This window comes from Bubalus kerabau, chromosome 22, assembly GCF_029407905.1.
Source record: "Bubalus kerabau isolate K-KA32 ecotype Philippines breed swamp buffalo chromosome 22, PCC_UOA_SB_1v2, whole genome shotgun sequence".
Lineage (NCBI taxonomy): Eukaryota > Metazoa > Chordata > Mammalia > Artiodactyla > Bovidae > Bubalus > Bubalus kerabau.
Window position 1 is genome coordinate 18,657,939 of NC_073645.1, and position 15,116 is coordinate 18,673,054.

A 15,116-nucleotide genomic window follows, 5' to 3' on the forward strand; every position below is an offset into this window, starting at 1 on the left:
TCCTGGAGAATTCCCTGAACAGAGGAGCCTGATGGGTTACAGTCCATAAGTCACAAAAAGTCAGATATGAGTGAACCGACTTGGCATGCACACAAGGGCCCAATCCCAGTACAGCTAAACCAGCTAGACTGGAATTTCCAGAGTGATCATTGGACATAGAGAAAACAAGATTAAAGCACAATTTATTTTTATCATTGGGGCAAAGTCTACTCAGAATAGAGTGCAAAGTGGATGTAACTGGTCTTTTTATATCAGAGAGGCCCAAGTTGAATTAGCAGGGACTGTTATAAAAGCTTTAGATTTCAGGCTCACAGTTGTCTGAGTAAGAAGAGAAGGCGTCAATGGATCTGGCTGTGGTCCTCGTGCTGTGTCTCTCCTGTCTGCTTCTCCTTTCACTCTGGAAACAGAGCTCTGGGAAAGGGAAGCTCCCGCCAGGCCCCACTCCTCTCCCAATTCTTGGAAATATCTTTCAGTTAGATGTTAAGAATATCAGCAAATCTTTAACCAGTGTAAGTAGATTTTATGTTTCTCCAGGGTCTTGCAAATGGTAAGTAAGTTAAGCCTAATTATGATGCTAATACATATATTTCTATGGGCACACTGTCAAAATATGTAAATGTGAAGCAAATTACTTCCTGTAAATTTTGACACTTTTCTTGCCTAAATAGAGGAAAAAGGAATGTGTTTTGCGAGTAGAGAAACACTTAGCTCTTTGTATGGTAAAATGAAAATAATAAAGTATTAAAAGCTGGGAGTATTGCCTCCCTCCTTTGTTTCACAGCCATTTGCTATGATTTGGGGCTGATTTTTGGCGTTTTGTGATTCAAGATTTTCTTCCAGAAGTCATATACTACGTAAGCCGTGTGTTTTGTTCAGAGTCAGGAAAATATAACTTTTTTGCAAAAGGGGATTGTGCCTGATGTAGAGGAATTGACTTGGGATCAAGACAAGCATGAGTGATTGAAAGAAAGAAGTCATCACTCAGGATTCTGCAGGAAGCTGCCGTCTGTACCCTGTGAATGCTGCAGGGTGTCAGATGCTGTTCTTCCATGAGATGCAGTCTCTCCAAGCACTGCCTCTACGATGTTTCCTCTCTTTCTGTATTAGTCATACCAGTGGATCTCAAACGAGGCTGGGAATTTATTTTTTGAAATGATAAATTTCTAGTATTCATCATAGGGCTATACAATCAGAATTCTAAGTGCTGCTGTGTGAGTGATTCTGAAACAGTCAGCTGGCTGATGGTTTAAAGCTGGGCCTTGAGGACTGCTACATTCTTCTCATGGATCAGAGGGTGATTATGAAGATCTTCAAACTGGAATTCTTTATATATTAGCCTTGGGATGCTGGAAATACACCAGAATTCCTCTACTTTAGTTTCCTTATTTATAGTGGGGCAAATAAATATGCTGAAAGTGCTGATTTGAGGATTAATTATAATCTGTGTACCAGTTATTTGGACCGTTATCCAGGCTCTCAGGTCATCCATAAGTGGAAACTGTAACAATCACCATCATACTTATGAATTGAATTGAGAAATATTTTAAGCTATGTGGCAGAATAAAAACATAATAGTAGGATGATAACACATTCTGTATCAGGCACAATATATATCAAGTATTGACTTCTTTTGCTATTACATGCATTTCCATTCCCAGCTCTCAAAAGTCTATGGCCCTGTGTTCACTGTGTATTTTGGAATGAAGCCCACAGTAGTTTTGCATGGATATGAAGCAGTGAAGGAAGCTCTGATTGATTTGGGAGAGGAGTTTTCTAGAAGAGGCAGTTTCCCAGTGATTGAAAGAAATGTTAAGGGACATGGTAGGTGTGTATTTGCACATGTTCAGCTTTGATAATGGGTAGGGGTGGTCAGGGTGAAAAACAGGAATTTCAGAGCCCCCCAGCAGAGCTTGTTCGTCTCAGTCTCCCAAGTGTCAGTTCACGCCTCCTTCCCTAGGACCTCCCTCCTATTCTGTTTCTCCTCCCATCAGGAATCGTATTCAGCAACGGGAAAACGTGGAAGGAGACCCGGCGCTTCTCCCTCATGACGCTGCGGAATTTCGGGATGGGCAAGAGGAGCATCGAGGACCGTGTTCAAGAGGAAGCATGCTGCATGGTGGAGGAGCTGCGAAAAACCAATGGTGGGTGATTCTGTGCTCTGTAACTCTGACCTTAGCAGTCTTCTCTCTCTCTCCGGTGATGCTCTTGGCAACATTTCCAGGCAGCCACATCTTTCCTATGGGTGGTGGTTGTCAGTCTTTAGATGAAGGGGAGGAGGGTGTGAAGCACAGACAGCCAGGGGAGCTTTTGTGTATCTGTGATTGTCATGTGTGTCATAAGATTGTCCCATGATGGTACACACCATGTAGGTATAAATGTGTTTTAATAATACTCTATCTTGCACTTTGTGTTCAATTCAGAAATCACAGAGGATAGTTTTGAGTCTTTTCCTGAAAAAGAGAACAATGTCTTTCCTGTAGCATTAAAGTGGGTTTTCTATTCCAGAGCTTTTTACCAGGAAATACTTGTTAATTGGACAGGGTGAGAAGGACACTTATGGGGATGTCACACTTATGATGAAAATGACACTCATGAAACAGTGACATTTATGTTCATTTAATTGAACAATTTTTATACATACAGCCTCACAGAAGTGTCTGAGAGTCACTTCAGGGCCCAAGGCTACAATTCTGGCAAATAGTAATGACATTTAGGGATTTTAATAGTTTCAGTTCAGTTCAGTTCAGTCGCTCAGTCGTGTCCGACTCTTTGCGACCCCATGAATCGCAGCACGCCAGGCCTTCCTGTCCATCACCAATTCCCGGAGTTCACCCAGACTCACGTCCATCGAGTCAGTGATGCCATCCAGCCATCTCATCCTCTGTCGTCCCCTTCTCCTCTTGCCCTCAATCCCTCCCAGCATCAGAGTCTTTTCCAATGAGTCAACTCTTCACATGAGGTGGCCAAAGTACTGGAGTTTCAGCTTTAGCATCATTCCTTCCAAAAAAATCCCAGGGCTGATCTCCTTCAGAATGGACTGGTTGGATCTCCTTGCAGTCCAAGGGACTCTCAAGAGTCTTCTCCAACACCACAGTTCAAAAGCATCAATTCTTTGGCACTCAGCCTTCTTCACAGTCCAACTCTTACATCCATACATGACCACAGGAAAAACCATAGCCTTGACTAGACGAACCTTTGTTGGCAAAGTAATGTCTCTGCTTTTTAATATGCTATCTAGGTTGGTCATAACTTTCCTTCCAAGGAGTAGGCGTCTTTTAATTTCATGGCTGCAGTCACCATCTGCAGTAATTTTGGAGCCCAGAAAAATAAAGTCTGACACTGTTTCCACTGTTTCCCCATCTATTTCCCATGACGTGATGGGACCAGATGCCATGCTCTTCATTTTCTGAATGTTGAGCTTTAAGCCAACTTTTTCACTCTCCACTTTCACTTTCATCAAGAGGCTTTTTAGTTCCTCTTCACTTTCTGCCATAAGGGTGGTGTCATCTGCATATCTGAGGTTATTGATATTTCTCCCGGCAATCTTGATTCCAGCTTGTGTTTCTTCCAGTCCAGCATTTCTCATGATGTACTCTGCATATAAGTTAAATAAGCAGGGTGACAATATACAGCCTTGACATACTCCTTTTCCTATTTGGAACTAGTCTGTTGTTCCATGTCCAGTTCTAACTGTTGCTTCCTGACCTGCATACAGATTTCTCAAGAGGCAGGTCAGGTGGTCTGGTATTCCCATCTCTTTAAGAATTTTCCACAGTTTATTGTGATCCACACAGTCAAAGGCTTTGGCATAGTCAATAAAGCAGAAATAGATGTTTTTCTGGAACTCTCTTGCTTCTTCCATGATCGTTTAGGTATGTCTTAATGCAGTTCTCAATTATGACTTCATTAAAATGTAGCATTAAAAAAAATAACTTTACTGTGTATTTGCCTTTACCGTGTATTTGAGCTTTCTCCATTGTAATTTTCCCATTTCTAGTTGTGGCTTTTTCTTTTCTCTTAGAGAAGTCTCTTTACTATTTCCTGTAAAGCTGATTTGGTGTTGCTGAAGTCTTTTAGCTTTTGCTTGTCTGTAAAATTTGATTGAGAATCTGATTGAGAAACTTGTGAGTACAGCATTCTTGTTTGTCTATTTTTTCTTTCAATCACTTAAAAAAATTTTTTTTAAGTATGTCATGCCACTTTCTTCTGGCCTGCAGAATTTCTGTTGAAAAGTCAGCTGATTGTGTAATGGGAGTTTCCTTAGGTTTAACTTGTTAATTTTCCCTTGCAGCTTTTAATCTCTCTTTAATTGTTTGACATTTTAATTACAGTGCATCTTGATTTATTGCTTTTTGGATAAACCTGTTCAGGACTCTGTGTTTCCTGGACTTGTTTGTCTGTTACTGATCCCAGGTTAGGGAAGTTTTTAGCTATTTTGTCTTCAGATGTGTTCTCTGACCCTTTATCTTTCTCTTCTCCTGGAACCTCTATAATGTGAGTGTATGATTGCTGGTGTCAGAGTCTCCTAAACAGCCCTCATTTCTTTTCATTATTTTTTCTCTTCCTTGTCAGTGATTTCTGCTACTGTCTTTCACCTCAGTGATCCATTCCTCCATTTCATTTAGTCTGTTCTTGATTCCTTCTAGTGTATTTTTCATGTCAGTTATTATATTCTTCATCTCTGGTTGGTTGTTCGTTATATTTTTCAATTCTTTCTTAAAAACTACTAACTTCTTGCATAGTGTATCCATTCTTCTCCAAAGTTCTTTGATCATCTTTTTTTTTTTTTTTTTCCATTTGAGTCATGTGGCATGTGGGATCTTAGTTCCCTGACCAGGGATGAAACCTATACCTTCTACAGTGGAAACACAGTTTCTTAACCACTGGATCACCAGAGAATCCCTGATCATCTTATTGATCATTACCCTGAACTCTTTCTGGAGTAGATTATATATCTCCACTTCACTTTGAAACATGTTCTTCTGTTACCCCATTTTTTCTCCCTAACTTGCTATTTTTATTTCTGTATATCTGGTAGGTTGGTTATAATTCCTGACCTTGGAGAAATAATGTTTTTTAGGAGACGGCCAATGTATCCCAACAACACACTGCCCACTCATCATTAGAGCTGTATTGATCAGGATTTCCCCCATGTGGACTGTGTTTGTCTTTCTGTTGTGGGCTGACTACTGTAGGCAGCCTGGTAGTCTTGGTTGACCTCGGTCAGATTGGCTGATTGTTCCTGCCTTGTACAGAGGTTGCCAGTTGCTGCTTGGTCATGCTGTCCCAAGAAGTGGCTGATTGTGGAACCCTGGGGCATTCCAGAGGTAGTGCTGGTTCACTAGTGGGTGAGTCAGGGTTCACGAGATCCAAGGAATGGTGCCTGACCACTGGAAGGTAAAGCCAGGTGCTGGATCACATGCTGGCCCAGGGGAGCAGAGCCAGATCCTGGAATCTGCCTAAGGGGCCCAAGGATCCCAGAGTTGGTATGGGACCGCTGGTTGGTGAGACTGGTTCCTGACACAGCAGGTTGTGGGTTCTGGGATATTCAGAAGCTTGTGTTGGCCTGCTGGTTGTTGAGGCTGGGGCAACAGGAAAGGTGCTGGCCTTTTAGAATTGGGTGGCTTGGGTCCACAATCTGCAGTGCTCTGGGGCTGGTGTCTGTCCACCAGTGGGTGAGGCTGGTGCTGAGCCTAGGCAGGTCTGAAGTCCAGCAGGTTGGTGCTGGCCTGATGATAACTGAGCTGGTCCACGACTGTAGGCCTGTGGTAGTCCTGTGACTGGTGTCCACTCATGTTGCAAAAGGCTGGTCACAAGGCTAGGGCAGGCCTACTGGTTGGCAGAGCCAGGGCCTAGGTGGTGCTATTGTATGTATGTGCAGTCAGTTGTGTCCAACTCTTTGCAACCCCATAGACTGTAGCCTGCCAGGCTCCTCCATCCATGGAATTTTCTAGGCAAGAATACTGAAGTGGGTTGCCATTTCCTTCTGCAGGGAATCTTCCTGACCCAAGGATCAAACCTGTGTCTCTTGCATCACCTGCATTGGTGGGTTCTTTACCAGCTAAGCCACCATTTACCTACTGGTATGTGGACTGGGTCTGCATGCTGTTGGGCTGTCATTGTCCTGGGGTTCTTATCCACATGCTAATGGTGAGGCTTGTCTGACGAGAGCAGGCTTGCTGGTGGGTAGGCTGGGGATTCTGGCACTGGTGCCTGACCAGTGGTGTTTGAGCTGAGTCCTTTGCTTTCTGATTGTAGGGCCCTGGAATTCCTGGGTCTAGTGCCTGTGCAGTGCTGTTTGGAGCTGAGTCCTGGTCCTCTGGTGGACAGGGCTGTGTACAGGGGTGGTTGTGAGGTCAGAGAATCTTAAGGCAGCCTCTCTGCTGGTGGGTAGGGCTATGTCTCCATTCAGTTAGCTGCTTGGCCTTGGGCAAGTCCTGGTGCCTACGGGCTCTTGGGAGGTAGGAGGGGGCTGGTCATGATACTAAGCCAGAGGGAAGATTCCAAAATGGCACTTGCCAGCACCAGTGTCCAGGGGGCAGAGCAAGCTCCCCAAAATGGCTCCTGCCAGTATTTATGGCCCCAGGGTGAGCCCCAGGTGCCTCCGACCTCTCTGGGAGGCTTTTCGAGATCAGCAGGTGGGTCTGACCCAGGCTTCTTTCAAATGAATGCTTCTATGCTGGGTACAAAGCCTGTGAAATTTTGTATGCCCTCTTCATGAGTGGAGTTTCTATTTCCTCAGCCCCCTGGGACAGCTGAAAGTAAGCCCCGCTGGCCTTCAAAGCCAAACATTCTGGGGATTCATCTTCCTGTTGCAAGACCATCAGGCTAGGGAGCCCAGTGTGGGGCTCAGAAAACTCACTTCTTGAGGCAGTCTCTGCAATTGTAATTTTTCTTGCCTTTGTGCTTTGTTTATGTGGGGGTGTGGTACTTCACCACTCCTTCTCATCTCCTTGTGGTTTCTTCTTTATATCTTTATTTGTTGAAGATCTTTTCTGGTGGCTTCTGGTTTTTTTTCATCAATGAAACCAGAAAAAACCTTTCTTCTGTATATTGTTATAGTTTGGGGATGCCCATGAGAGGAGATGAGCTCAGGATCTTCCTGCTCTGCCATCTTTGTCAGTCTCCTCCCACATTACTTTATCTGTAATTGTTGATGGACCTTTAGAATGTTTCAGGGGAGTGCAGCCATCTCTTTGAGATCCTGATTCAGCTATTTTGCATGAAAACTCAAAAGTGGGATTGCTGGGTAATATGGTAAATTTCTTTTTATTGTTTGAGAAATGGCCATACTGCTTTTCATAGTAAATCATCTGACATTCTATCAAGTATACATAAGGGTTCAATTTCTCAACTCCCTCATCAACACTTGTTATTTTCTTCTTCTCTCTCTCCTTCCCTCCCTCTTTCCTCCCTTTCTTTCTTTCTTTTCTGATAATGACCATACTAATAGGTGTGAGGTGCTACCTCTTGCTTTTGATTTTCATTTTCTAATGCGTAGTTTAAATTCAGACAGTTCTGGGTTTTTTTCTTTTTTGTAATGCAAATTCCTGATGTTGGCTGTGATTGCCAAGGCATCTGCTTCCAAACAGCATCCGTTTCAAAGGTGGTTATCTGCAATAAACACAAACTAGCCAGGAGACTAAAGAGCTCTTCCCACTGAGCCTCCTTTGTTCTTGGATGCTTTCAATTACAAGCGTTTTGGCTACTTGTTTTTTCTCTTTCAGTGCTTTGTATTTCCACTTTCTATGTTCTAAATTCACCCATAATGAGCCCTTGAAACACTGTGCCCTGAACTTTACCGCAGTGAGAGCAGAACTCCGGGCCACTGTGTGAGTTGTCACTCTCTGTCACTCTCCACTCACAACCTCACAGTGTGTTCCCAGGTGTGTTGGCAATATTCAGGTCTTGTTGGTGATAAAGTTCTATGTTTCAAAGTTTCCTGATGACTTTTGCTGAAGGACTTCTTGCAGTCATAAAAAGCACCACAAGGTCTAGTTCTTCTATAGCTTTGGTTATTGATAGGCTGAGACCAGCACAAAACATGATGATTAACTTAATACTTTCATGTGATTTTCTGTTGCTGCTCAGTGTTCTGTTGTTTTAACTTTATGAACCCTTTTTAGCATTTCTTCTAAGACATGTCTTTGTTGTTGTTGTTATTTAGTTGCTAAGTCATGTCCAGCTCTTTTGAGACCCCATGGACTGTAGCCCACCAGGCTCCTCTGTCCATGGGATTTCCCAGGCAAGAATACTGGAGTGGGTCGCCATTTCCTTCTCCAGGGGATCTTCCCAACCCAGGGATTGAACATGCATCTCATGCATTGGCAGGCGGGTTCTTTACCCCTGAGACACCAGGGAAATCCTAAGTCATGTCTAGTGTGGATTAACTCCCTCAGCTTTTGTTTATTTGAGAAAGTGATTATTTGTCTTTTATTTTTGAAAAATTGTCTTGTCAGATAGGGTATTCTTGGTTGATAGCTTTTTTCTTTCCGCATTTTGAGTATATCATCCCATTGTTTTCTGGCCTGCAATGTTTTTGCTTAGAAATGAGTTGTTAGTATTATGATGGTTCTACTGGATCTGACATATCACTTGTCCTGCTGCTGTCAAAATTCTCTCCTTGTCTCTGATTTTGACAGTTTGAGTATAATGTATCTCACTGTGAGTTTCTTTTGTTCATCCTAGTTAGAGTGTACTGGCCTTCTAGAATCTGTGTCAGTTTTTCACTCAGATGTAGGAAGTTTTTGCCATTATTTCTTCAAATAAGCTTTCTCTCTCTCTTTTCCCATAATGTGTATATAGATCCCCTTGTTGATGTCCTGTAAGTCCCTTGTATTTTCTTCACTCTTTAAATTTTTTTTTTCCTTTTGTTCTTCTGAGTAATAGCAAATGACCCACCTTTGAGCAAAAATTTTATGTGACTTATTGTATTCTTCAACTTGACAGATTTCAGCTGTTTTTAAGAAATGTATTCTGTTTCTTGATATTCTCATTTGTTCATGCATCATTTCCTTGAGTTTGTGGAACATTATGTCACTTTTTTTTTTGGCTTCACTGTGAGGCATGTGAGATCTTAGCTCCCAGACCAGGGATCGAACCAGTGACTTTGCATTGGAAGTACACCATCTTAACTACTGGACCACTAGGAAAGTCCCTGCATCACTTTCTGATAAAAACTTTGTTTAGATAAGTGATATTACTCCATTCCTTTAGGATCAGTTTCTGGGATTTATTTTGTACATTGTTTGAGCCATTTTTCCTGCTTCTTTGTGTGTTTCATGACTTTATGTTTAGATTCATTAACTTGAAAAAATAGCTACTTCTTCCAGATTTTATGGACCAGCTTTATATAGAGCAAAAGCACTTAGCAAGCATCTTGGCTGGAGATTCTGAGGCCCTCCGAAACCTGTTTCTTTTGGTGGCCGCAATTACTGTGGGCTTGTGTGTAGAATTTCATGACTAGGAAAGCTTGCCAAGCTCATTCTCAGGAGCTAGTCCTCTCTTGCTGTCTTTGTTATCTGTTTGCACACTGAAAGTTCTGTAGTTCAACAGAAGTGAGCTCTTCCACCTTCCCCTTTTCAGTGGCATCCAAAATCTGTAGGCTCCCCTTCAATGCCCTGAATCAGGTTAGACAGTTACCAGTCCTTTGAGTTGCCTTCCAAAAAAACCAGGGCACTGGATGAAACTCCACTCCTCTCCCCCCATTAGAGGATGAGCCTCAAGTTGTGCACCTCAAGTCAGGCCATGCTGGTCACAGCAAATCACTTCTCTCACCCTCTATTCTCAGTGATTCCAGACATCCAGACTATGCCAGTTCTGTCAGCACTCCAAGCGAGGCAGGACAGAAGCCACTTCCTCAAGCAGCCCACTGCAGCATTGAATGCATGCCTCATCCATTTCTTTCCTGGGTTAATCACAACCTGGGGCATTCTTTTCGAAGAAGGCAATGGCACCCCACTCCAGGCCTCTTGCCTGGAGAATCCCGTGGACGGAGGAGCCTGGTAGGCTACAGTCCATGGGGTCGCTAAGAGTCAGACACGACTGAGCGACTTCACTTTCACTTTTCACTTTCACGCATTGGAGAAGGAAATGGTAGCCCACTCCAGTGTTCTTGCCTGGAGAATCCCAGGGACAGGGGAGCCTGGTGGGCTGCCGTCTCTGGGGTCGCACAGAGTCGGACACGACTGACGCGACTTAGCAGCAGCAGCAGCAGCAGCAGCAGGGGCATTCTTTTGCCTCAGCATTGAGGTTTTGCGGGGGAGGTGTTGATGCAGGCGAAGTGATATTGCACTTCTTATCAGTTTTATTGTATCTGTTTTCAGCTTCGTAGTGGCCTATGGTATTGTGACTTCTTAAAAGTTTCTGGAAGTCTCATAAAGAAATTTTAATCCACATATCATTGCTAAACAGGTGTTTCTGTGGGGGAAGGAAGGCTGGGACTTCCTCTTACACCATCATTCTGATGTTACTCCTTACTGTATTTTGATTCAAGTAATCTTTAATCACATCTATATATGTGAATATTGTATCTCTCTTTCTATCGTGATTTTTTTTTTTAAAGTTGATTTATCTCAGCCTCAACAAATTCAAATCAGTCGTCCTTTTTAGCTCCCGTGGAACTGTTTTGTACCTGCTTCTTTACTAGTCTACCCTAGTGCCATCCACCAGCTTTACTCACACACACACACAAACACAATTTTAACTTGGTTTTTCTTTTTTTTTTTTGTAAATAATGTACATACTGTCAATTTTTTATTAAAGGAAATATGCTTTGATGTGCTAGCATAACTGCTCTAGCTTCTTGTGTACCATAGTTCTATGTGGCTTCAGGTTTAGTACCTGTGAACAGGTGTACAAGACATTTATTACACTTTTTACCAAAGGGAGTTACCATTGTAGTACTTTTGTGTAAAATTTGTCTTCCTTCTTGCCCCAACTTTTTTTTTTTGTAAATAAATAAAGCTTGGTTCTTAAGGAAAAAAAAAAAAATAAAGTTGATTTATTTATTTGACTGCTTCAGGCCTTAGCTGTGGCACGTGGAATCTTCACTGTGTCATGTGAAATCTTTCGCTGAAGCACAAGGGCTGCCCCAGGGCCTATGGGATCTTAGCTCCCCAACTAGGGATCGAACCTGTATTCCTTGCATTACAAAGCAGATTCTTAACCACTGGACCACAAGGGAAGTCCCAGAATTTTCTTTGATTATTTGATTGCACCAATTTTATTTTATAGATCTCCTACCAAAAAAGAAAACTTTTCTTCTAGTGTAATTTCTTCATTGGAAATATAATAAACTTGATATAAGTGATGAAAAATTTAAATTTATCAAAGTTTAATATTCTGTTGATGGGTAAACAGAAGACTAACCCAGAGGTCCACATAATGCAGCCTTGCTTAAATTAATTAATTTTTATGGTTTTTGTAAATGAAGGTCATTTAATTCTTAAGCAAAGAAATTTTTTTAACATTGAAATGACACATAAACTCCATTTACCAATTAACCTTTTCTGGTTTCACTTACCTGGAATTTATGTTTGATATAAAAATTATATTTTATATTTACTTTGGACAAAAAAATCCAGTTCATAATAATTGTTCACTCATATTAGTTTTTCTTCTCATACAGCATGGATTCTTCCTGCTTTTATACATTTATTTTTTCACATACACGTAGTCTACAATCTCTCTCTCTTTAGCTTCCTCATTGCTGATTCTACACATGACTCTTTCAACTATTCATTATATAAAAAACATTTCAAGGTCCCTAACTGTTGTCATTTTCCTATGTCAGTGTTTATGATACTGATAATGTTAGTAATTAAATGATACAAAAAATGGTCTCTTCAGTGTTTTCATCATTCACCCTTCAAATTAAGATCCCTTAGGTGAAAAAGATATAAGAAAAGGCAGTCAATATGAATTGAATTTATTTTAAATTTTTTGGCTGTGCCATATGGTGTGTGAGATCTTAGTTCCCTGACAAAGGATCCCACCTGCACCCCCTGAAGTGGAAGTGTGGAGTCTTAACCACTGGATGGCCAGGGAAGTCCCTGGATTGATTAAAAAAAAAAATTATTTAAACACCATTTGCAGCAACATGGATGGACTTAGAGATTATCATACTAAATGAAGTAAGTCAGAATGACAAAGACAAATATCATATGATATCAGTTGTGTGTGGAATCTGAAATGTGACACAAATGAGTATATCTGTGAAAAACACAGACTCACAGACATAAAGAATAGACTTGTAGTTTCCAGCAGTGAGAGAGGGAAGGATTGGAAGTTTGGATTAGCAGAGGTAAACTATTATAAATGTAATGGATAAACAACAGGGTACTACTGTCTTCAACAGGGAACTATATTAAACAACCTATGATAAACCATAATGGAAAAAAATTTGAAAAACTATATATATATGTATGTATAACTGAAACACTTTGCTGTACAGTAGAAATTAACAATGTAAATAAGCTATACATCAATACAATTTAAAGATAAATAAATAGATAAACCTTCTTTAAATAGGTTAACATGGTCTTTTAGATTAAGGTAAAAGTTATGTGTCAATTTTTGCATTTTGAATATTTTGCTGTTAAGGGAAACAACAAATATTGATTTAAAGTTTCTAACAGTCTACCTGTTGTTTCAAAGATAAAAGTGTTTCATGTGTATGTTTTAATGGTGTTTAAATGTTTGTTATTCTTCAGGGTTGCCCTGTGACCCCACTTTCATCCTGGGCTGTGCTCCCTGCAATGTGATCTGCTCCATTATTTTCCAGAACCGTTTTGATTATAAAGATCAAACTTTCCTAAATCTAATGAAAACAATAAATGAAAATATCAAGATTTTGGGCTCTCCGTGGATTCAGGTGAGGCCAAGGGCCTTTCTTCTGGAGGAATCACTTATTCTCTTTTTTCTATGAGGTCCAGATCTCTATACACCAAGCTGTGAGGTGAAAGTGTGAAGAGCACAGCCCTGCCCAGAGCTTAGCATCATGGAGTGCTCATCTGGAGCTGCTGGCTGAGCCCTTTAATGTTAGACAGGAAAATACATGCCCACAATTCAGTCCTGTTGACACTGTTCAGTGGTTTTTATACCAATTTTCAAAGCCCAGTTTCCATAAACTACTTTGGTAACATCCCCAAAGCATGCCCACACCAATAGAAGGACTTCCAGGCCCTTCTGTAAAGGCTTCCATTACTCACAAGTCTTATCATTCAGTCTCCACCTAGTTACTACTTCACCACCTTAGTTGGCAGAAATACCTGCATTTAGGAAGGAGAATATCTCCTTTGAGTGAAAGAGTGCTGCCAGGGAACACTGACTAGGTTAGGACTGTTTGATGCTTAAGTTGTCATCCTAACTGACATAGTAATTGCTTTGTGGATGACAAAAAATGGGATTTTTTTTTTTTTTGGTGTAGGAACCACAAACCAACATCACAGGTGTACCCTATACTGAGCTGACATGTTCTGCCTTCTGCCTAAAAGACAGTGGTGTGACCTTACAGAGGTCACTTAAGTGCTCTGGTGCTCAGTTACTTTAGCCATAAAATGTTGAGTTTCATGGTGTCTTTAGGACACTTTCTGGAGAAGGAAATGGCAACCCACTCCAGTCCTCTTGCCTGGAAAATCCCATGGACAGAGGAGCCTGGTTGGCTACAGTCCATGGGGTCGTAAAGAGTCAGACATGACTGAGCGACTTCACTTGCACTTTCTTCACTTAGGACCCTTTCAGTCCTATTAATAAAATACTTATTTTATGTTTGAGTCTATGAGACAGAGGCAGAAACATCAGGGACCGGCTCTGTGCTCTGTATCAGGATGTGCAAACTCTCTTAACCTCTGTTGTCATCTACAAAATGTGAGTCATTGTCCTTTGTGCAGACCCTTATTTCATGGTTGTAGAGAAGAACTGATGTAAAAAACAGGGAGAATTGATATAAAGATGTTTTCATACTGGAAACATGATATGTACATATAGGAAATGATTATTATTTTTGATCCCTGACCAGAATTTTCTCCTTGAAATACTTCTATCAGCATAGAAAATTATGTATTTGTATAATAAAAATACTCCTCAACATTTAGAGACCATATTTATTTTAATATTTATACTACAGTTTCCAACCAGGACTTGGCATGTGAGTTTTAACTATTTATTTAATAAACTGTAGTTTTCTCTTCTAGGTCCTCAATATTTTCCCTGTGCTCCTTGATTTTTTCCCATGGAGTTATAGTTATAAAAAACTTTCTACAAATACTGCTTATGTAAGAAATTATGTTTTGGAGAAATCAAGGGAACACCAAGCATCCCTGGATATTAACAATCCTCGAGACTTTATTGATTGCTTCCTGATCAAGATGGAGCAGGTAATAGGTTAAAGACAGCTCAATTATTTGATTACTTGTGCATTTTATAGATCATTGAATCTTCTGTATTTACCAAGGATGTTTCAGTGGTCTGGCAAGCAATGCTGACAAGCATTTTAAGTACTTGTGTGCATGAATCTATGCTAACCATTAAGAAGATGTAATATTTAGTCATTAAATAAGTGAAATACCTTGATTTTGCTCTTTGGGTGCTAATAATCTACCCAAGGAAAAACAGAATGATGTCATAGGTGAATTGGAAACTGATAACAATGAGTTAAAAGTAACAAAATATCATAGTATAATATGATGATGAACATGATCATAGCACACACAGTGTAAAGGGAATAAAGAATGACTAGGTCTAACTGGGCTTCCTGCTTAGCTGGTAGTTGCAAATAGATCAACATATTTGCATCGAAGGACAAGGGAGGGAATATGAGATATATGAATGAAGTATGTATGCTGCTGTTTACATAGGCATGTGATGGCAAAGAGTAGGTGTGTGGACAGAAGAAGCCTTAACTGAGTGTAAAGTAAATGGATTAGCAAAGATACGGAGTTATATTATATGATGTGAGCATGAACCCTGCACTCCATGTTGGAAAGACCATTTTCCCACATGAATTATCTTGGCAACCTTGTCAGAAATCAACTGACTCATAATTTGAGCATTTTTGCAACCTGGCATCTGTTTCAGTAAGCTAAATGTCAGTTTTTACATCAGTGGCACATCAT

At 40.8% G+C, this 15,116-nt stretch overlaps 1 protein-coding gene across 3 annotated transcripts in view; it reads left to right on the top strand.

Moving 5' to 3' along the window:
• Positions 1–341: 341 nt before the first annotated feature.
• Positions 342–15,116, top strand: part of LOC129636429 (cytochrome P450 2C19-like) — a 34,711-nt gene continuing 19,936 nt past the window's right edge. The window contains exons 1-5 of one of the 3 annotated variants that reach the window (XM_055559802.1): positions 342–509; positions 1,659–1,821; positions 1,992–2,141; positions 12,714–12,874; positions 14,196–14,378. In XM_055559802.1, the coding sequence (XP_055415777.1) occupies positions 342–509; positions 1,659–1,821; positions 1,992–2,141; positions 12,714–12,874; positions 14,196–14,378 (825 nt within the window). The other 2 variants (XM_055559803.1, XM_055559804.1) reach the window with 2 other exon arrangements.